This window comes from Panicum virgatum, chromosome 3K (assembly GCF_016808335.1).
Source record: "Panicum virgatum strain AP13 chromosome 3K, P.virgatum_v5, whole genome shotgun sequence".
NCBI lineage: Eukaryota > Viridiplantae > Streptophyta > Magnoliopsida > Poales > Poaceae > Panicum > Panicum virgatum.
This window is the reverse complement of record NC_053138.1, coordinates 31,806,918-31,829,111: the sequence shown is the minus strand read 5'-3', so window position 1 is coordinate 31,829,111 and position 22,194 is coordinate 31,806,918. Positions and strand designations below refer to the sequence as shown.

Below are 22,194 nucleotides of genomic sequence, written 5' to 3'. Positions count from 1 at the left end.
ATGCCCACTAATCATTGACACATCAGCAGTGTCAGACCCAACGGGTCAGCCAACTTGTTCTGGTTATCCTCAACCCGAGAAACTTATAACTTTAACTGTTCTTATTTTTTTTGAGATTATACACTTCAACTAAGACACTCATAATGCACGCACACTAACACCTCTATGAATACACGTACACAAACCCTACCCCTATGAGCATCTTCGAAGACTGAGCCGGCAAATCCTCGAGATTGACGAAGTCACCACAGGCACCTCGCTGTCGACGGGAACGTCGCCTACCACTGAATGCACAACGCCGTTAAATTCCAAAATATTCGAATGAACGAAAATAGTTGCTGTATTGTATTGCCCTACAAGTAATTTAATTAACTTTTTTATCAGTAGAAAAATATAAGGAGCCACCTCTTTGAAGATATGAGCCGCCTACAATAATATATTTTGTTGTTTAACCGAAACCTATGCTCTGCCTACCCACATATTGCATCCTTGGGCGCCCTTGTGCCGTACTGAGCTCACTTACGGTGGTAACATTTTGCCACCTGTACCCTCTCAGGGCGTCCTAAGGACAACTACATTTTGAATTGTTTATTGAAATTATTTTAAACTGTAATATTTATTTACAGAGGATAATTTGTCCTTTCCTTTTCTTGTTGGTCTCCATGTTTTTAGGTTATATGTGTTTCCTTTTTAGTTTAGGGACACCACATATATTTCCTTTTTCGAGAAACAATGCCCATTTAAGCCACAATATTTATCTTGTTTTCTATGTATTTTATTTCTACTATATATTTTTTTACAGAAATTCCCAAAAAATTGACATGAAACATTCCCTCCTATATCATTATGCTAAAGGGGAAAAGTCCAACCTTAACACCGTTTACTAAAAAAAATACTCAGCGCATATATAAAGACTTAAATTGAAAACAAAAAAACAATATGTAAAGTTTACGCTTTATTCACAAATGCATCTGAGACTAACAGAATTACAGTTTCCTCCCTACAAAATGCAGAAGATTTCTACATGATGAACTCAGACCTGAAATGTACGTTAGTCCTAAACTCCTAATTAATACCAGGAATTGGTATGTACATTCACCGACAGTATTGCCAACTTTCAATTCTCTCCGGAATTTCATTTCCACGACTACTTCAACCACAACTCCCTCCATCCTTGGGCATACGGCGAGTGAAAATAACCTCTAGTTGACTTGCCGTATCCCGACAAGAAAATAATAGCATTTTTCTCATCTCTTGGTGAATGAGGAGCCCCAGAAATGAAAATACTAAACAAAATGCAGCAGGCTCTACCATGATTAGTTCAGTCGTAGCAAGCACGGTGCAATGAGCATCCAGAGCCAACGTTGCAACATGTCCCAAACCACAAGAGCCTAAACCATTTTGGCATTATTTAGCAACGTCATCGCCATTTTGCCCAACCCCAAGAGCCAAAGCTACCTCCCCCGCTTCTACCTTCTTATAGTCCCCTCCTCTGTTCCGTCACACCGCCTTCCCCCTTCCTCTCTGGCATTTCTTTGCTTTCTTCTCCATCTTTGCCTCATATCTCATTTGCGATTCTTTTGCTCGGAGAAATTTTGGAACTTGCGATCTTTTCTTGCCGATCTTTTCTTCAAAAGCGCGGTCTCATTAGGTTTTTGTGGTTTATGCACACCATTGGCAGTTACTCTCTGCTGTTCGGGCTGTCCAGAACCATCTCGCCGGCACACAAGCCATGTCCACGCTCGGGTTCGGCAGCCTTAGCCCGTCGGCCGCGCCGCCGGCGCCGGCGGTGGAGGATACGAGCAGACACTGGGCTCCGCACGGCGCGGCGCTGACGGCCTTCGTCGTGGGCGTCAACGTGCTCGTGATCGCCCTCATCTTCTTTTTCTTCTGCCGGTTCTTCTCCGGGAAAGGTGAGGACGATTCCGCATCAGACGGCGCCGAGGACGGCGACGGCGACGGCTCGCTGCCCGTGGCCTCCCCGTGGGCGTCCCGCCGCCGGCGCCGGCGCGAGGCCCCCCGCGCCGCGCGGCCCCTGGAGGACGTGGCGTCGGCCCTGCCCGTGTACGTGTACTCCAGCAGCGCCGACGACGCCGACGGGGGAGGGAAGTCGAAGGCCCCCGAGTGCGCGGTGTGCATCGTGGAGCTCCGCGACGGCGACTCCGCCCGCCGCCTCCCGCGGTGCGGGCACCGGTTCCACGCCGACTGCGTCGGCTCGTGGCTGCGGTTCCACGCCACGTGCCCGCTCTGCCGCGCCAGCGTCGTGCCTCCCGCGGCCGGCGGCGAGGCCACCACGAACGCCAAGGACGACTACGCCGGCGGCGGCGCGGACTGTCCCGTGTGAGGCGCGGCGCTCCGGCTCCGCGCTCCGAGCGACGCCGAGGCGAGGTCAGATCGAGCTCGAGCGAGCAAGCGGCGCACGTAAACGGCGGATGGGGACAGCATCTTTCGGCGTCGGCGTCCTTGTCTGTAGCAGCTTGCTGCTGAGTGCATGACGGCCAGCTGGGAAAGGTTGGTGAGCCGATCTGTTCTTCTCGTCCTGCTGTGTGATGAATTGTCAGGTATATTTTTGCATGGTCTTGGGATTAGATACATCGAGTCATATAAATATCTTGTGATCGATTGGAGTCTTCTTCACTTAAGAACGAGAGGTGGTAATGGGCATTGCGATGATGTATTATGTAGTAATGTTTGTGAGCATCTGCGTTCGTACTGTATTTCACAACAAATAAAATGTATTGTCTGTATAGTTAGTTAGTTGGATCTTGTGAGATGATATACATGGTGGATAAATTTTAAGTTTCTAACTATGCATACAAGCGAAAGTATGATTATGTTTGCCACTTGTAACTTGTTCGACGCGAGGACCGAGAAGATGATGAATCATCGATTCTCGATCACACACAATATGGTATAGAAATATAAGGATCATCGATATCATCGCAGTTCGATGATGATGAAATGAAATCGAATAGCGACTAGTGATTGAATTTGACCTTTAATTTTGTGATCTCCATATTGAATGCTTAATTATATTTTTGAAGCCCATGATCGATCATGGCGAAAGGGCTGGGGATAGTACGATGAATTGTCAACCTTATATTACCAGCGTGATGTCTCTCACATTCGTCCCTCTCATATAGTGGCAAATCACATGCCACTCGCCTCGTAAGGATGGCAAATAAATATCTTAATTATTGGTATAGTTATCATGGCTATAAACTCAATGCATGCATGTGCATCAAATTATTAAGATGAGCGGTAATAAGAAACACAAAAGAGATAGTGCATCAAATGGAGTGAATCACCGTGTTCGGCTGGTGGGGTGGGGGGCTGCTTCCGTCTGTTGCTGTGCTGCTTCCGTATGAAACGATATAAATGTACTGTCTCAAGCACTTTGTTCTAACAAATCACAAGAGGCATAACAAAGCACTATAGGAGAGTTTCTTCTAATTTGGTTTTGTAGATAGTAGCTAGAGTGACGTGAGGCACCTACATGAGGAGGTTGATAGTAGCATCTCGTCTTCGGATGGAATAATGCAGGAATAATTTACGTTTAACCTGCTAGCTGGCTGCTGTAAATTAGGTCAACACTAGAAAGACTGGCGCGGCGTTGCCGCGCCATAACCTGTAGCCCAGTGATTGGTACGAAGGCTGTGAATGTTTTTCGCGAACTTTTAGGCTATGGATTAATTTATAGAAACTTTAGTGTATTATTACTTAGTTAGAATGTAGGGGCCGCGGGTTGATCGTCATGATTTTGGGAGCCACTTTTGGGTCTCGTGAGTCCACAGTGGGGCCCACTTGTGGGACCCACATTGTTGGGTCCTACGGAGCCCACGGTGGGGCCCATGACCCACTTGTGGGTCCCGTGAGTCCACAGTGGGGCCCACTTGTGGGTCACGTGGGTCCACAGTGGGGCCCACTTGTGGGACCCACATTGTTTGGTCCTACGGGGCCCACGGTGGGCCCCATAACCCACTTGTGGGTCCCATGAGTCCACAGTGGGGCCCACTTGTGGGTCACGTGCGTCCACAGTGGGGCCTACTTGTGGGACCCACATTGTTGGGTCCTACGGGGCCCACGGTGGGGCCCATTTGTGGGACTCATATGTTGGATCAATCTGAGCCATTCACACACGATCCGACGGCCGAGATATTTCAGCCTACGTGGCGCAATATGGGGGCAGAAATCCCCCCTTTAGATCTTTTAAAGATACTGCTATAGTGATTCCCTGTACTAATAATCCAAACACACAACTCTTAGACCTTTCCACGGCCTCTGCAAAAAGATATCAGGTGGCCATCCTCCTGAACTCCCTTTTCCCCGCCAGCCCACAAAGTCAGGTAGGTCGCATAGCTAGCAAAGCTCCACCGATGTGGGTCAGTCGCGTTCAGTCAGTGTGTGCGACAGTGGCAGCACTAGCAAAGCGTGGCCTGGCAGTCCCCACAATCTTTTTCTGTACGTTCTTTGTGGGTTTCTCAGGTTCTTCGTACCAGCTCAAAAGGAGGCTTGTGCCTCCTTATAAAAAAAGAAAGAAAAAGAAAAATAAAAGGAAAGTTGGCCTGTCTTGCACAATCCTATCTGTGCATGCTGTTCAGCCGGCTTAGTCGTCGATCATGTGTAATGTGTAGAACTAAACTTTGTTCGGATTAATCTTTAGGCGAATAAATATTAAGTGTCTAAACCTTAAATCATGTCTGTTTGGATCTGTAGAATAAAATTTAGGTGGGACACATAGAAATATAGAAATATCATTTTTAATCTTGGATTATACAATTGGTTGTGCTTACATGCTCGAGGGGTGGGGTTTGGTCTTTTCGCAGTTCGCAGGTTGGTTTAGTCCAAATTACACTACTACATAAATGCCTCCTCATTATAAATTCGGAGTGGAGCTGAAAAATCTGGAGTGGAACAGTCCCAAATAGGCCTTTAGTCCAGGTTATGAATGCTCATCAACCGGGACTAAAAGGTCAAATAATTGGTGCAAGCACCCTCGGCCTTGCAATCCCAAGACTCAAATCCAAGACCCTCCTCGTGTATAGTTTACTTACCAGCCCACCTACACAACACATGTGTATTAGATAGAATGCTTAATTTACTTTTGAATTAACCTGTAGATGGCCCTTTAATTCTGGTTGGAGGCTCCAATTTGGACTAATATTTCCTCCCACCCTCTAAACAGTCCTGTTTGGAGGTTCTACTCGGAACTAATATTCCCTCCACCCCAACCATTAACTATTAGACCCAGGACTAATGTCTATATTAATCTCGAGTCGAAATGTGATCGGGACTAATGCACGATGTGCCCCTCTCTAGTAGTTTTACGTGGGTTTTGAGAACACTAATGGGCTAAACTTTAGTTGTGGTGGAACTGAACTTTATCTACATTTTAGTCCACCTGTTTATCCACTATGAACGGGCCCTTAGGTTAACCATCCACACCTGCCGTCAGTTTCAGTACAGCTAGCTGCAGCACAGTAGCCTCCAAACAACAGCTCATGTACGTATTCTATAACCTATCCGCACACACAATAGCTAAGCAGCTATCAGTCGCAGCTAGCTGTCGATAGCTTTGTTGCCTCCTGGTGCTATGAATTCCTAGGCAAGTCCAGTCTATCTAGCTAGTAGTCTCTCGCGGTTCCAAAGGAAAGGGATCACAGGACAGTCGTCGTCTTCTTCCCAACGCTAGCTAATCGAATCCGTATGGAAAAGATCTGTATCAGCTGGTGGAGCAAGCCGATCAGATGTGGCCTTCCTCAGATGGTACCAGTCCGTTCGTACGCCAGGGACAGCGACACGCGTCGCCATCGTCTATCGGCCATGGAACAATAATCTCGCCGTCGCCTCCGTGTTTTCTTTCTGAAAGCGAGCGCGACAAGGCCCGTCGACGGGGTCGGCCGGTCACGGAACGCACCAAAGCTGCGTACGGCCGAATATTTGGTTGCTGCACAGTGCACACACAAACCTTTTCGATCCTGAGTTTTGTCCACAACTGCAAATGTGTGTCGTCTTCGAGTGATGTGCTTAGATAAACTAAGGACGAGCCTAGATTAACTAAGGACGAGCATCTTGGGTCCTGGTAGCTAGTGTACGATCAGGTACAGCGGTATGCGGGATGATTGATTAATGATAAGTTATCAGTAGAAGTATTTATTTTTCTAATAAGGAACTGTTTTTATTGGGGCCTCTCCATGATGTGTACTCATCAACCATTCATTGTTGCAAGTCTCAGACTCCAGCTGATAAACCATTGCTAGCAAATACCGCCATATGTTTAGAATTATAAGTCATTCCGGTTTTGTCCTAGCTAAGTCGAACTTATTTAGCTTTTCGGCAGATGTGGCCTAGAAAATTAGGGGAGACTTGTCCATCTCATAAATTAGGGCAGATGCATCCCCCTCTTTTTTTTGGACCAATGGTAGTCACCCTTGAATGATAAGTGATTGCACTACGGGAGACAGCCTCTTTGCCGTGTGCCAGGGCCCAATCTGGCCCACGGCAAAGCTGCCCCCTTTGCCGTGTGCCCCGCGATCCGGCACACGACAAAGAAGTGGGCGCGGGATCCGGCACACGGCAAAGAAGTGGGCGCGGGGCAGCGGCGGGACCGGCGGCTTGGCGAGGCGTGGACGCGGCGGCCTGGCGGCGAGCGTCGCCGGCGGCGGCTTCGGCCAGCTTTGCCGTGTGCCCCGCGCTATGGTACACGACAAAGTCCTTTGCCGTGTGCCTGATCATGTGGCAACAACAAAGACGTTTTCTGTTTTATAATTATATGGAACTGAACCACATCTTATCAAAATAAAATTAATTGAAAACACTTTAGGTATCTTGCACATCTGAATCAGCATTTTTTGTTTAATTATTATATTGAAAAAAATCATTATTTTATGCACATATAGCTAAAGTTCAATGTATATCACATGATATTGTTTAAATGCAAAAAAATTAAAAATTATCAAACAAAACCGAAAAATAGCCAAACTATGGCATGAAAGATCCTAAGATATTTATTGCATGTACAAAAAGGTTTGAAGTCAACATCCAATTTGATCAACTCTTTGACTTCCAAACTCAACGACTTCTTCTCAACTCTATAGATCTTTTCTGGTTTTCTGGATGTACTTCGATTTATAAGGAGTACAAGTGAAAACGTGTACGGAACCTTTCCAAATTTTTACCATAGCATCCAAGTATGAAATCATAATATCATGACAAATCTTATATTTTTTAGTCTACGATTGTTTTTTATAGAATTTTAAAACTATTGGGCCACATGTACCAGGGCATGTTTCATGAGCAAGAATTTCGAATTTTCCATCCCTTTTTTGGATATGGTCTCACATGGGATCTCAGGATGTTAATATAATTTTTTTGCTTCATTATTACTCTATTTAAAAGTATTGCAATTCAAACTTCACTTATTCTATGAAATTCATTTCATTGAAATAAAAAAGTTAAATATAGCAAAAGGATCAAGAAAAATACCAAAATCTAATTTAAAGTGCCACATACAATAACAAGTTACCCATAAAAGTTGCAATGGCGGAATCAAGTTTTTTTAACAAAAAATTGCCGTGTGCCTCATGTTTGCCGTGTGTTACTACTGTGGCACACGGCAAACTTTGAATTTTGCCGTGTGTTTTTATTTTTGCTGTGTGTTCATCTGGCGCGCGCACGGCATACGAGCATGTTTGCCGTGTATGTCTCCTTTGCCGTGTGTCAGGAAGCCAGGCACACGGCAAACATGGGCTTTGCCATGTGTTGGGTCTTTTGCCGTGTGTTGCCTTTTCGGTACACGGCAAAGGCTATGTTTGCCGTGTGTTGCCTTTTCGGTACACGGCAAAGGCTATGTTTGCCGTGTGCCCGAAATGTGGCATACGGCAAAGCTTCCGGCACACGGCAACCAGCGGGTTTCAGGTAGTGTTGACAACATTAAGTGGATTTAATGTATCTCTTGGCTCGTTATATGCAGGTGTAGGATGCGACGTGGCGGTCGACAATATGTGTTAAGATACGTGTATGTGTTGATAACAGATGCAACAACCGTGCAGCAATATTGATACGATGAGGCCAGGAGATCTTAGAGTAGTTGATGTTTATCTGTAAATTTAAAGTTGTTGTAACAGATCTCCTGGCCATCTACGTTTGTTGCTGCACGTCTCTATGTAAAGCCACCCTCGGGCTATTCCGATGCAATTAATCAACACGCATACACCGACGACCCAAGCTAGGGCGATGGTGCTTCCGTTGCTCTGGAGAACCTACTAGTGTTGCAGAAGCTCTAGGAGACAAGAGTTGGAAGGCTGCTATGGAAACTGCTATGGAGACAAGAGTTGAAAAATAAAACATGGCACCTTGTTCCACCTCAGAAAGGAAGAAACATCATAGGATGCAAATGGGTATATAAAATTAAAAGGAAATCAGATGGTAGCCTAGATAGATACAAAGCACATCTGGTTGCAAAAGGGGTTTAACCAGATATATGGTATGGACTATGAAGATACTTTTAGTCCTGTTGTTAAGGCAGCTACTATTCGAATTATTTTGTCTATTGCTGTTTCCAGGGGGTGGAGCCTTCAAAAACTTGATGTCCAGAATGCTTTCCTTTATGGATTCTTAGAAGAGGAAGTTTACATGCAGCAGCCACCTGGTTTTGAAGATCATACAAGACCAAACTATGTTTGCAAGCTTGACAAAGCTCTATGTGGGTTAAAACAAGCACCACGAGTCTGGTATTCATGTCTGAGTAACAAGTTAATTGCACTTGGCTTTCAAGCTTCTAAAGCCGACACCTCTTTATTATTCTAAAACAAAGGAAATGTGAGTATATTTGTTCTTGTGTATGTGGATGATATTATTATGGCTAGCTCTACATAAAAAGCTACAGATGCATTGCTCCGTGATCTAAAAGGCGAATTTGCACTAAAAGATTTGGGGAACCTTCACTATTTTCTTGGAATTGAGGTGCACAAGCTGATGGATGGGATATTGCTGACACAAAGTAAGTATGCTTCCCATCTTTTAAAAAGAGTTGGGATGTCAGATTGCAAGCCAGTTAGTACACCTCTTTCTACTAGTGAAAAATTGTCATTATATGAGGGTTCGCTGTTAGGTCCTGATGATGCAACTAGATATAGAAGTATTGTGTGTGCTTTGCAGTATTTAACTCTTACAAGACCTGACATAGCATTCTTTGTCAACAAAGTATGCCAATTCCTTCATGCGCCTACTACTGTGCACTGGGCTGCAGTCAAAAGAATTCTACGTTACATCAAGCAGTGCACAGATTTGGGGCTTCATATTCATAAGTCCTTGTCCACAGTGGTTAGTGCCTTCTCAAATGCAGATTGGGCAGGCAGTATTGATGATCGAAAGTTAACTGGAGGCTTTGCAGTATTCATAGGATCAAATCTTGTTTCCTGGAGTTCTCACAAGCAAACCACAGTGTCAAGATCGAGCACTGAATCTGAATACAAAGCTCTTGCTAATGCCACAGCAGAAATAATGTGGGTTCAAACTTTGCTTCGAGAGTTCAGAGTTAAAAGTCCACAAACAGCAAAGCTTTGGTGTGATAATCTTGGTGCAAAGTATTTATCATCTAACCCGATGTTTCATGCAAGGACAAAGCATATAGAGGTTGATTTTCACTTCGTCAGAGAATGAGTAACACAAAAGCTGCTCGAGATTCAGTTTGTTTCCTCAGGAGATCAGATTGCTGATGGGTTTACGAAGGCACTGTCAGTTCGACTTCTGGAAAATTTCAAGGTCAATCTTAACCTAAAGTGGTTATGATTGAGGGAGGTTGTTAAGATACGTATATGTGTTGATAATAGATGTAACAACCGTGTAGCAATATTGATACGTGTATGTGTTGATAACAGATGCAACAACCGTGCAGCAATATTGATACGATGAGGCCAGGAGATCTTAGAGTAGTAGTTGATGTTTATCTGTAAATTTAAAGTTGTTGTAACAGATCTCCTGGCCATCTACGTTTGTTGCTGCACGTCTCTATATAAAGCCACCCTCGGGGCTATTCCGATGCAATTAATCAACACGCATGCACCGACGACCCGAGCTAGGGCGATGGTGCTTCCGCACCTCTGATTGCTAGTTTTTCAGGATGAGCTGAAGGTCAAGCGAAAAGTTCATGTTGATGGACCCAGGGCGGTGAAGCAAGAATTCATGGATGTGATGAAGACAACGTCGGCCAAGTCAGGGAGGAAGGCGATGGCAAGATCGAGTAGGCTGCCCGTGCGGTGGAAGCGCGAAAGATCTTGAAGGTGTCGTGGCACCTGGCGGAAGGTCGGACACGCGTCGACATCGGAGACGACAGGTTTACCGGATTGGGCCTCAAATCCAGGCGGAGGCAGGTTTGCCGGTTTGGGCCTTAAAACCAAGGGCGCGCCCGGTGCGGTCGGATGGCGGTTGTGGATGGCACGTGGCGTTATCGCGAAGCTTGCGTCGAGGCAAAGCGAAGTCGTGAAGGCAGTGTGTCTGTCCGAGGCTATGAGAAAAAGTTGGACGGTTTTACCCCTGAGGGGTATTTGGGTTGTATGCTTAACGGATGGCATTTTGGTCTTTTGCCAAGGCGTTTATATATAGAGAATGGGCTGGTTGAGTGAACCCACCTCTGGGCACACCTCTTGCTTCTCATTTGGTGGAGGTCATCTCTTTTGTTTGTGAGAGAGTTTGGTTAGAGTTTGAGAGGGAGAGAGATGAGTGAATCTTTGATATGATCTTTTTGTCGTCCATGTTTGATTTGGCTAAGAGTGGCTTTAATCGGATCTCGTGAAGTAATCAAAAAGACAATTTTCTGTTCAATATTGTGCTTCCCAGCGTTTTTTCTGTGATTTTTGGGCGGATTTTCTTGTGATTTTCTTTTCACGAAATTTTTTTTGGATCTGTTAGACCTCGTAGATGTGAATCTATGATTCAAGTTTCATTCGGATCTACGAAGTTTCGAGGGAGTAACTTAGGTTAGAAATTTCGGTTTTGTTCCTCCTTTTTCCCTTGTTCTTCGCTGTGCAGGAGATCTCTGGGACGGCGTGCTTGAGCACGTGTGGCGGCATGGGTGAGCGTGCGCAGCGTGGCTTGCAGAGGTGCACTGCAACGCCGACGGCGGCGGCCAGCACGCACGGCGAACCACCAGCCGTAGCGACCTTCGAGCACTAGCTAGCACACGCGAGGCGCGCGTGCGGGGCGCACGCAGGCCGGGGCTCGGGTGCTGCCCGGGAGCTCCTGTATCCCCGGGAGATGGATAAGAGATATATCTGTAAAGCCCATTAGAAATAAATGAAGCCCACAACCCAAAACAGCCCTGTAACAGCCCGCGCTCTGCATGCATGCAGGATTGGGGACAGCAGCCGACCAACAGCAGACTAACCAACGTGCAAGTGTGTTTTCATTTCTTTCCCCTCAAATATGTGTATCAATTCGTTATATTTACTAAAGTTTTTGTAGCCTGATATATTCAAATATTAAACTAATGTAGTCAACATTTTAAATACTAGGATCAACATCTCTTTAAATTAAGTTCAACATTTTAAATAATCTGGTTCAACATTGGTATGAAAATGTTGAAGAAGCATATTTGAAATGTTGAGATAGCTCATCCAAAATGTTGATTTTTGAAATATAGCAAAATATATTCATATTATGTCTTATTATGGTGCATTAATTCTCAAGAATACAAGGATTTAAACGGATTCAAAAATAAGTTCGAGAAAGCATATTTTAAATTTGAAACCCAAAAGCCACCTACACTTACCACTTTACCAGGGCCTCACACATGTCCAAGTCACTATCTCAACCACGTGATCTCTCTCCAACTGGTTGTTCCCTCTACTGCACATGCGGAACGAGGGTTCAGATCTAACAATGAAAAGCAGTTGCACGAATCACAAATATTGAAAGATGTATAAAAAAATTTCATCCGAAACATATATAGGATTCCCGTTGCTGCCCAGGGGCATCAGCAGGCCGACTCAGCAGCCCACGAGGGAGCTGCTCGACCAACCAGCACACGCGGGCTGGTGCGGGCACGTGGCCCAGGCGAAGCTGGTGCCCAGCCCAGCGCAGGGCCAGCTGCCCAGGCAGGTGGCCGAAGAGGCAGCTCACGTGAGAGCCAAGTCAGGCAGCCCACTCACGGTTTGCTCTTTTGCCTTTCAAGCTATTTAATTCCTACTCTCATTATTAAACTAATTTATTAGCCTTTTGCTTTGCTATTTGTTTCAATCAGTTGTCTGCACGCTTAGTTAACTTGTGATAATTAGTACTTGTTGTTACTAATTCCTAGAGATATCTTGCATGCTTGCTTAGGAGTTTTTCATTAGCTTGCCGCATATGTTTTGTTAGAGCTAGTCTTTTCGGTGAGGCTTTTGATTTCGGATAAGCTTTACTTCTACTTGATTTTGAGCTTTGATAATCATTATTGAATCATTGCATTCTCATTGAAGTAAGCTCTTGTGCGAGTGTGTTTGAAAACCTTTTGCGGTACTTGATAATCGTTGCTTCCGCTTTGTGTTGTGCCTAGATTGCTTTTCGCGTGCTTTCCGCTTTGCATCGAGACTTGACTAACTGTTCCTAGAGTGAGCCCATCATGAGTTGTCTTGTGTCACTTTAACGGTTAGAAGAGAGAGACGTGTTGAGTTGAATTGGGACATATGCCTTGTTCTCGTTGAGAAGAATTTTTTAAAGGGCTTTCATTCACTCCCCTCTCTCTAGTCGCCCGTCCCAGTCTTTCATTCTTCTTCCTCTCTTTGATTCATGTCAAAAATTTGCTGAGGGGAGGGGGCTTAGGGGAGGATCCTTGGGCATTAGGCCAGTATGGGGAGGCCCCTTCTAAGAGCATTTCCAACAGTCTAGCTATCTTAGGCGGTCCAGCTAAAAAAAGAAAAATCTCAAAAAAAAATTGGATCCAATTGCTTGTGCAAACATCCCCACTAGTTATACCATTAGCCATTCCCGGTCTCCCAACAGCTACTTTTGCTTGGCGACCTCCGCTTGCCATCCACGCTCGCGCGACTCCCACCTCTCCCACACTCGCCTCCTGCCCCTCTCTCACCTCGCTACCATGTCGCTGCCACGCTGTTGGTCCGCACCGCTGGTCCGTCGTCGGCCCTCGCGAAACCTACACTCACTGGCGGCCCTGCAAGGGGCGAAGGATGTGGTCGACGAAGGGGGTGCCTAGTGCGAACGCCCTGCCGCCAGGGGAGAAGACGATGAAGGCAACGTGCGCACCGCCTGTCGCTCAAGCTCTATCGAGCATCTTCACCAAAGCCCCTTAAATTAGACCCTCTAAATGCTAAATGGGGGTTGCCTCTATTTTACAGGGGATTCTAAATTTGCTTCAACTTCAGCAATAGCTCTCAATTCTAACTTATAACAGAGGGCTTCCTAGAGACCTCCTACCTAGGAACGGAGGGTGGAAGAGGGGATTTAGAGGCCTTCTGAAAATAGAGGGTACAGTAGAGGGTCTGCTGGAGTGCATCTTTTTTGTTTAACCCTCTATCTAAACTTATGATAGTGGGTTGTTTAGAGGGTCTGTTGGAGGTGCTCTTACATTATGAGTGTTTTCAAACTCCCCCTAAGACTATGCGAAAATCTCACCAGATCCGTGAGTTCTTGTGGGGGACTGCGAGGTCGAGAACGGCAAAAGAAAGACGATATTGATCGCGTGGGAAGAGATGTTAAGAAATGTTGTGGAGGAATGGTATTCAGAGATCTTCGCTTGTTCAACCAAGCTTGTTCAACCAAGCTTGTTCAACAAGGCTATGCTGGCAAGACTGGCCTGGCGAACCAAATGGCTGGCGCAGTGGTTGGATTGATTTTGTTGAAAGCTAAGGTGCTAGGTTCAATTCCCGCCATCATCAATTTTTTTATTTCTATCCTATTATTTTTCTGGTGTGGGCCGAGCCAAGAAAGGCCACGAACTGGACCTGGGCTGCGTTGGGACAATGGGTTGTAGCGAGATAAATGATAGTTTGAGTGGGATAAAAGAAAAGAGAAAAGAGTTTGGTCCAAATTGTGGTTTGAGCACCATATAAAATCCATGACGATATAATTTTCATTCTATGACGTTTTCAGGTATTTGTCACAGATACTAGGCCCAAATTAGAGCCCATATGGGCTATCTGCAAATCTATGATGAAATTTAATAAATCGTCATAGATCATGTCTGTTTATGACGATTTTCGTAAAGGTCACTAAAAATTCATCATGGATCAAAGGATTTCTTGTAGTGGACTAATCCAGTACCTAGAGAGCCTTTGTGCCAGATTACTGAAAGTGAAATACTACCAAAGAGGAAGTTTAGTGGACACTGCTCTTTGTTCCAATGCTTCAGAGACATAGCAAGCTATTATGCATGGTCTCAAGCTCCTAAAGCTTGAAATTATTTGGCGAGTGGGCAATGGAATCCAAATCCATATTTGGTGGGACCCCAGGATCCCACCAGAACTATCACTCCGAGTGACCACCAAGCAAGGTTGATGCAGACTACATTGGGTTTCAAAACTCATGGATATCGAAGGAAGAGGTTGGAACTTTGACAAGCTAATACAAATTTTTAATCCCGCAGATGCTGAGGAAATTGCCAAGATTAAGATACCACCTAGGTCGTCTAATGATTTCGTTGCTTGGCACGTGGAGAAGATCGGGCTCTTCTCTATTCGTAGTGCCTATAATTTGGCCCTCAAGATCAAAACGACACCGCAAGTCAGGCAACTAGTTCAGCTCCAAGAGGGGAAAGAAAGTTGTGGGAATGCGTTTGGATTGGACTGTTAGTACTTTAGGATCAAATAGAAGTATTTTTTCCATTCAACTTTCTTTACATAGTACATGAAGTCCTAGATCTAGAAACACGAACACAAAGTACACAGAGAGTACAGAGAGGGAGACAAGAGAGAACCCTCAGCAGTGGAGCTCGAGCTACCAGCCATCGCTGGTTCGTCGGCGCAGATCCGCTTTAGGGCGGCGATGGGCGATGCAGAGGCGTCGCGGTGGAGGCGGCGGAGTTGAGGAGTGAAGAAGGGTTGACGGCGGCAGCGGTGGCACTTCCCGTCACTCCAGCGCACCCTTAGATCGGCCTAGGGTTTGTGGGGTGGGGTGACTAGCGGCGTGGTGAACCTTATACCGAGCGCCCCGGCCCCCATCTCGATTTATTATAGCGTTGGGCGATAGGGGCCCACTAGCTAGTGAAAGACTGGGTGCGGGTCAAGGGCCTAATGGGCCGACGGGCCCATTGGTGGAGACGTCAACCTAGCATGGACGAGTTCCACCTAAAGTCAGCGTGTTTATTTGGAAGCTGACCAGAGACATTCAGACTCGACGTGCAAAATTTATTAGCCTAGTGACATTTCCCAATGCTGAATCTATCGTCGCCCGCGGGTTACGAAACTTCCGGTCGATATCAGAGGACTTTAGAGTGATTAAGTTCCCTTTCTTTTTTTTCCCTTTCTTCCTTTTCCCCTTGATCTGGAGATGGCCGCGTGGCTGGATGGGTGGTGACGACGCGCGGGTGGAGCGGACTAAGGCTATCCGCACTGGGTACTGGAAGCGGTACGCCACCGCTCATCCAGTACCGATTTACAGAAAAAAGTCATGTAGCGGCGTTCTGCACGCAGCTGGGCGGGGCAGGGCGGTGTGGCGCGGCGGCGCAGCGGGGTTCCGGGGGGTGAGCTCCGCGCGCGACGCTCGGCGAGGTGGCGGCGGTGGAGTCTCCGGCGACGTGTTGGCTGTGGACTGGCACGGCTGTACGGCACGTGGCGAGATGGTGACGGTGGAGCGGTGCGGCTAGGCGGCGCATATTTTTTTCTTTTTTGGATGCAAATGGTTTAACAAAACTTTTTTTTATTTTTGATGGAAACATAACTTTTCTACCTGAACCTTTTTTTTATTTTGGATGCAAAAAAAATTTTCTTCTATTTTTTCCTCAAAATTTTTTCTTTTATTTTTTTCTCATCAAAATTTTTCCTATTAAATTTCTTCGTAAAGTGTTTTTTCAGAATACCATCACAAAAATTATTGCAGCAAACCGTTTTGGAATCTTTGATTTCAGACCGTTGTGAAAAGTTTTTTTTCTAAAATTTTAATATATTTTATCTGTAAACATTTGTATTTGAACAAATTTGGTTAAAAAAAGAATGGAAAGACCGATCAGCGCACGTGAGTGCATTGATTGGGCTGAGCAGACCGCTTGTCGGAATTTGACCAGAAGAAGTCCCGCTAACGGGCGACCGTAAAGTAGCAGGCCCTGTGACATTTGCCCATTATGCTGTAGAGAATTGGAATCGAGCTTCCATGCCACAGTTGCATGTCCCCAGGCGAAAAAGTTTGTAGATGGCCATGAGAGATCATTGGCAGCTGCCGGCTAAGTCACATTTCAGATACACGAGGCCTGATTGGTTACTCCTATTGCTGGATCAGACATCAGAGTTAGTGAGGGATCAGCTCAAACTGTTGCTATATAATATTACGCACCAAGCTGGCCCTATGAGCATACCAGAGGCTGTCCATGGCCTCTGCGCCATCTACTCCATGATTTCTCCCCTGCGGCAGATAAGGTGGAGGGCAAGGGGAAGGCGCCCTGTTCAGGTTCTGACAATAGGAGGAAAGGCCCAGAACGTCAGGGAGAGCTGATGGGAAGTGCACGCTGGGAGCCACCTCCATCAGGTTGGGCCAAATGCAATGTCGACGGCTCCTTTGTCTCTCAACCCGGGGAAGCAGGTGTTGGTGCCGTCGTGCATGATAGCGAATGCCAGGTAATGCTCACGGCCTGGCAGGTGATCTTCAAATGTCAGGATGCAGTAGAAGCGGAAGCATTGGCATGCTTAGAAGGTTTACTACTGGCAGCTCAGTGGGTACAAGGCTCTGTCATCCTTGAATCCGACTACGCCCAAGTCATCCAAGCTCTGCAGCAAAAGGAGGATCGCTCGGCGTTTCAACCTGGAGGATGCCAAGGACTAGGCGCAGATGCTGGTGGATTGGTGAATCGCCAAGGTAAAAAGAGAGAGTAATCAAGTTGCTCATGAGTTAGCGCATTTTGCTAGAAGGAACATGTACACTGCTGTTTGGTTAGGCCGTGTGCCCGTGCGCGTTGAGGGTCTGATCAGGAATGATTGTAATCTTGGCGCTAATTTCAAATCTCCTTTCCAACAGGTTATCACCTTAAAGAAAATTAATCCCAGCAATTGCAACATTAGAAAAATATAGCCCACAGCATTTTGAATCATCCTTTGCAATGTTAAAATCAACATGAAGAAAATAAATCATCTTCGGCCTGTGAGATACGAAATTGTACTTTACATATCCATGTATATTTTTAAGATGAAGATCGATATTCAATTGTGAGTTACGAAATTAACAAACAGCACAGAAGATCGAGAAAAGATTTAGAGCAAAACAATATTATCATGGATAATATCATACAGTTTGTCAATTTCACATCTATCAAATCGAGCTTGATCTTCAAAAATTTCATGGATAATACCTGTTTTCATTTCAAAAGAATAGTTTACAGAATAATCTTGAAATAAAAAAAGTTCCATTCATCATGGACAGTTTGTTATTCCATTCAGAACTTCATATTTTTAATAATGTTTTAAGTAGCGGGCTAAGCCATTTAGCTATCTATGTCCAAAAATAGATTATAACCGGTTATTGCGGGCTATAGCGACAGTTAAGAGCTAAATTATATATGAAAAAACTTAGCTAAATCTCTCTCAAACAGCTATAGCCGGAGATAGCGGAAGCTATAGCCGGAGATTTAAAATCTTGATTTTTAAGCACCAAAACTCGCAATTCATCTAGCTAGATTCACCTTTCAAGTGGTGAGATTGTAAATCTGGTGGGAAGCCCATTGAGATCTGTTCTGGAATCGGGGGATTTTCTAGGATTCTCAGAAAATTCCCATGAGCTGTCTGCTAGGTTCTTGCGTTTCAAGCAAACCTTCGATGGGGTAGGCGCAATCCATCTCTCCACATTGAGGTTCATGTGCTCGCATAGTTTCCGGTTGCCGCTGTCAACACGGATTTCTTCGAGAACCTTTGCATTGCCGGCGAAGAATTTTGCCAGCCGGGTTCCCATGCAGCTGGAGTTATTCTCCAGGCGAAACTGCAGGCCAACTCTCCTCAGGCTACTTTGCAAGCAGGTGAAGGAGTGCCCACTCAAGCCCGGAATGTCATCATCATCATCAGGAACCCCATCATGTTCGCCATTGCCATCCAAGGAAATCACTGGATTATTCAGTCTGCGGCGCATGAAGCGGTCGACTGATTTTTCGTAGTCCAGCCGGTCTTTCCTTTCCAAGAATGCCGATCCGTAATGAGAATCCTTGGTGGCAGAGTTGGGTGGCGCAGTGCTGAGCTTGAGCCTGAGGTCCCGAACCGCAGGGCAGCAGCAGAGCAGGTTGGCAATGGCGACCGCCGCCGCCTTGCTGGTGGTGGGATGGTGCGCGCCTTCCAGCTCGAGGCGCACGGCGTCGCGGAACGTGCACAGGAGCTTGGTCCGCCTCCCCTTGCCGACGGCGATGCCCTCGAGGCTGTTCACCCGGAGCTTGAGGACCCTGGCGTTGCTGAAGCTCCGGACGGACTGCCAGAACAGCCGTCGCGTCTTGTCCGGGTCGTCATCGCGGACCGGGTAGTGGTAGCTGCACCGGACGAAGTGCAGCTCCAGCACTGCCATGTCCGGCGCCGGCGATGTCAGGGAGAGGCGGCGCTCGGTGCCCTTGTACCTCAAGTGCCGCAGCCTCGGCGCGTCGATCTCGACGGAGCCTCGGTCGCCGCCGTCGCGGGGGTCTTGCCCCGCCATGCCGCAGAGCTCCACGACCAGCTCGGTGACCGCCCGGCAACGGAGGCAGAGGCCGGGCGCTTCTCCCGACCCGTCGCGGAACCCCTTGAAGAAGACGGATTCGAGGTGCACGCTGGCGAGCCCCGGCGCGGCGTCCATGAGTGCCTGGACGACGCTGGAATTCAGGGAGCAGTGGCGCAGGCGCAGGGTCTCGAGACGCGGGAAGGCGCCCGCGGTCGGCGGCGAGAGGTCGCCGCACCCGCTGACGTCCAGCACGCGGAGGGCATTCAACGGCAGGGATCCAAGGGTGTACATCCTTCCTTCCATGTCAAGCGGTCGGTCGCCGGGCTCGTCGTCGTTGCCAGAGGCTCCTTCCCTGCCGCCGACGGCGGCGACGCGGAGCTCCTCGACGCGGCGCGCCGCCGGGTGGGAGAGCAGGCCGCCGATCACATTACGCTCGCGCCAGTCTCTGGTCCTGTGAAGGAAGTCGTAGGTGTCATCGCCTTTCGGGTCCTCCACGCGCAAGGTGAGCCTGGTGACGCGGGCGGCGGCGGCGTCGAGCGCGGCGTCGGCGGCGCGGACGAAGGCGTCGCGGCGGGAGACGAGATCGTCTCGGCTGTAGCCCCGCCGATAGTTGCCTTGTTCGTCGGAGATGCGCACGTCGAGGTTGACGGCGCCGGAGGAGCGCCAGAGCGAGCCCCACCGCCGCGAGAGCACGCTGGTGGACGCCGCCTCCTTGAAGGGGACGAAGTAGAGGATGCGCCGGAGAAGGTCGTCGCCCAGGGCGGAGAGGCGGTCGTCGCCAGCCATTGTTGCCAACGTCGGCGGCGATGGAGATTGATCGGATCTCATCTCATCTGATCGATCTTTTAGCGCTGGGGTATTCAATTTAAATCCGAATTCGATCTTTTAGCGCTGGGGTATTCAATTTCAATCCAATTCGGATGGGACTCGGATGATCGAGTCGGTGCCGGCATCGGTGGTAAAAGGCCATGTCGGCCTACTTGGTGTACGTACGCAAGCTAAACGATCCATCGAATCCCGTCCCTCCTCGATGACAGTGACGATGATGGATGGCGGCGACCGCCTGAGCAAGCTGGAGGACAGCGTGCTCGGGCACGTCCTCTCCTTCCTGCCGGCCAGGGAGGCGGCGCGCGCGGCGCTTCTCTCGTCGCGGTGGCGCGGACTCTTCGCCGCCGTCCACACCGTGGCCCTGGAAGAGCCGGAGGCCCCCTTGGAGGAGTGCGACGACAGGTACGACGTCGACAGCTGGAACCGCGGCCCGCCGCCCGATCCCAACGCGCCGCCGCCCTTCCACTTCGCCGTCAGCAACGCCCTCCTCGCCCGCGGCGGCGCCGCCCCTCTGCGCGCCCTCCGCGTCGGCATGGAGGACGCGCTCGAGACGGCGTCCGAACCGGGCGTCCATCCCTCCACGGTGGACCAGTGGGTCGCGTACGCCGTGCGGCAGGCCGCGCCCGAGGGCCTCCGCCTCGACCTCCGCCTCCGCCGCGACCCGCTCTGCCACCGCCCCTACTCCCTCCGCGGCCAAAACCCAGATGCCGACCAAGAGGAGAGCCCTCCACCAGACACGATTAGTCGACGTCGGAAGGCATCCTCCGACACGGGCATGGGCGAAGAGCCTCATGCCCGACAGCGGCGGAGATCGATCTCAAGCAACGAAGGACGATCTTCCGATTTCGACGACAGGCGCTCGCCGTCTACTTCCTCGGACGTGCCTCGTACCCGACGGCGGCGGAGATCGATCTCGAGCAACGAAGGACGATCTTTGCCGAGCCCTCCTTCTTCTTCTTCCTCCGACAAGCCTCATACGATCTCGAGAAACCAAGGACGATCTTTCGATTCCGACTGCAGGCGCTCGCCGAACCCGCCGTCTTCTTCTTCCTCCGACGACACCCTCCTCCGTCGGAGCCCACCACGCAGGCAGCATGACGAGAAGGACGCCTACCCTAATCGTCGTCACAGGCTGCGCACCGTGCCGACGGCGCTCTTCTCCTGCGCCTCGCTGCGATCGCTCTCGCTCGGCCACTTCCTCCTCGCCCCGCCGGCGGAGGTCAGCCTGCCGTCCCTCGAGACCCTGCTCCTCTCCCACGTCTCCGACCCCGGGGGACGCGTGGAGCGGGTCATCGCCGGCAGCCCGCGGCTGGCGGACCTGACGCTGGAGGCCTGCAGAGGGGCGGCCGGCCTCCGCGTGCCCCGCAGCGCGCGCCTCCGCAGGCTGGCCCTCCGGTGCTGCCACGGCCTGGCCACCGTCGCCCTCGACGCGTCGGAGCTTGTGGCCTTCGAGTACAGGGGCGCCGTGCCCACCAGCGCGTTCCTGACCATCGACGGCGGCGGCGGCGTTCCCAACCTCGCGTACTGCAAGGTCGACATCTGCGGCGCGGAGGTCTCGTCGGAGGAGGAGGTCGCCAGGCTAAGAGAGCTCCTGCTCCTGTTCGAGAGCGCCAAGCGCCTGCACCTGGAATCAGCTCGCCTCGGTTCAGGCATGGGCAAGGACGTGCCGCCCGTGCCGTTCCCGACCCTGCCGGACCTCCGCCACCTCGAGCTGAGGGGACGCCTCCCAGACGGCGACGACGACGACACCGCGGCCGTCGCCGGCGCGGTGAGCCGGATCCTCCGGCACACCCCAAACCTGCAGGCGCTGTCGCTCGTCTTCCATCCTGAAGAACATGCTCGGTGGGCGGCAGACAGCTGGTACACTTGCACCCAAGAGGAGCTCCTCGACGCGCACCGGCTCAAGTACAACGGGCAGTCTGTCCTTGCCCCGGCGAGCGCCATGATCACTTGCCTGAGCAGCAGCGTGAGGGAGATCAACCTGGTGCACTACCAGGGGGGCAGGGCGCAGAGGGCGCTGGCCAAGTTCCTGCTCTGCAACGCGCCGGCGATCGACAGGGTGTGGTGCGAGTTCGCCGAGGGGCCCTTGTGGACGCAGACACAGTTGATGCGCGAGATCAAAGGCTGGGTGATGAACAAGTCGGCAAGCACCCAATTCCTTTAACGCATCGTGCTTATTTAGTTTTAGAAAAATTCCCTCAAAGGTATCTCTTCTCACCTCAATATAAAAAAATATTATTATAATAGAAATAGTGTCCAGTAACAAATATCTCCATTTGAACGGTGTCCAACAGCAAAGGCTAATTTAAGTAGTGTCCATCAGCAAAGGCCAACATTTAACAGTGTCCCGTAGCAAAATTATCCAATAATAAGTTGATTCGAAACAGTTAAAAGGGTAGAAAAAACTGAAAACAGAAAGGCCGTTTGCTGATGGTGATGTCTTGCTTTGCCCGGCCCCCGCAATGGAGACGTCGGCGCAACTCTTCTCACAAAGTAGAGCAAGCCAGCCAAGTTAGAGAAGAGTTTAAATGTTAGTAATTAGTAATTTAATAT

The 22,194-nt window shown here is 49.0% G+C and overlaps 2 protein-coding genes across 2 annotated transcripts; both read left to right on the top strand.

The window, feature by feature from the left end:
- Positions 1-1,096: 1,096 nt before the first annotated feature.
- LOC120698984 (E3 ubiquitin-protein ligase ATL6-like) lies at positions 1,097-2,807 on the top strand. The gene has a single exon (XM_039982799.1). The coding sequence runs from the start codon at positions 1,733-1,735 to the stop codon at positions 2,342-2,344; it is 612 nt and encodes a 203-aa protein (XP_039838733.1). The 5' UTR covers positions 1,097-1,732; the 3' UTR covers positions 2,345-2,807.
- A 17,037-nt stretch (positions 2,808-19,844) lies between these two features.
- On the top strand, positions 19,845-21,805 carry LOC120700840. The gene has a single exon (XM_039985057.1). The coding sequence runs from the start codon at positions 19,856-19,858 to the stop codon at positions 21,803-21,805; it is 1,950 nt and encodes a 649-aa protein (XP_039840991.1). The 5' UTR covers positions 19,845-19,855.
- The last annotated feature ends 389 nt before the right edge of the window (positions 21,806-22,194 follow it).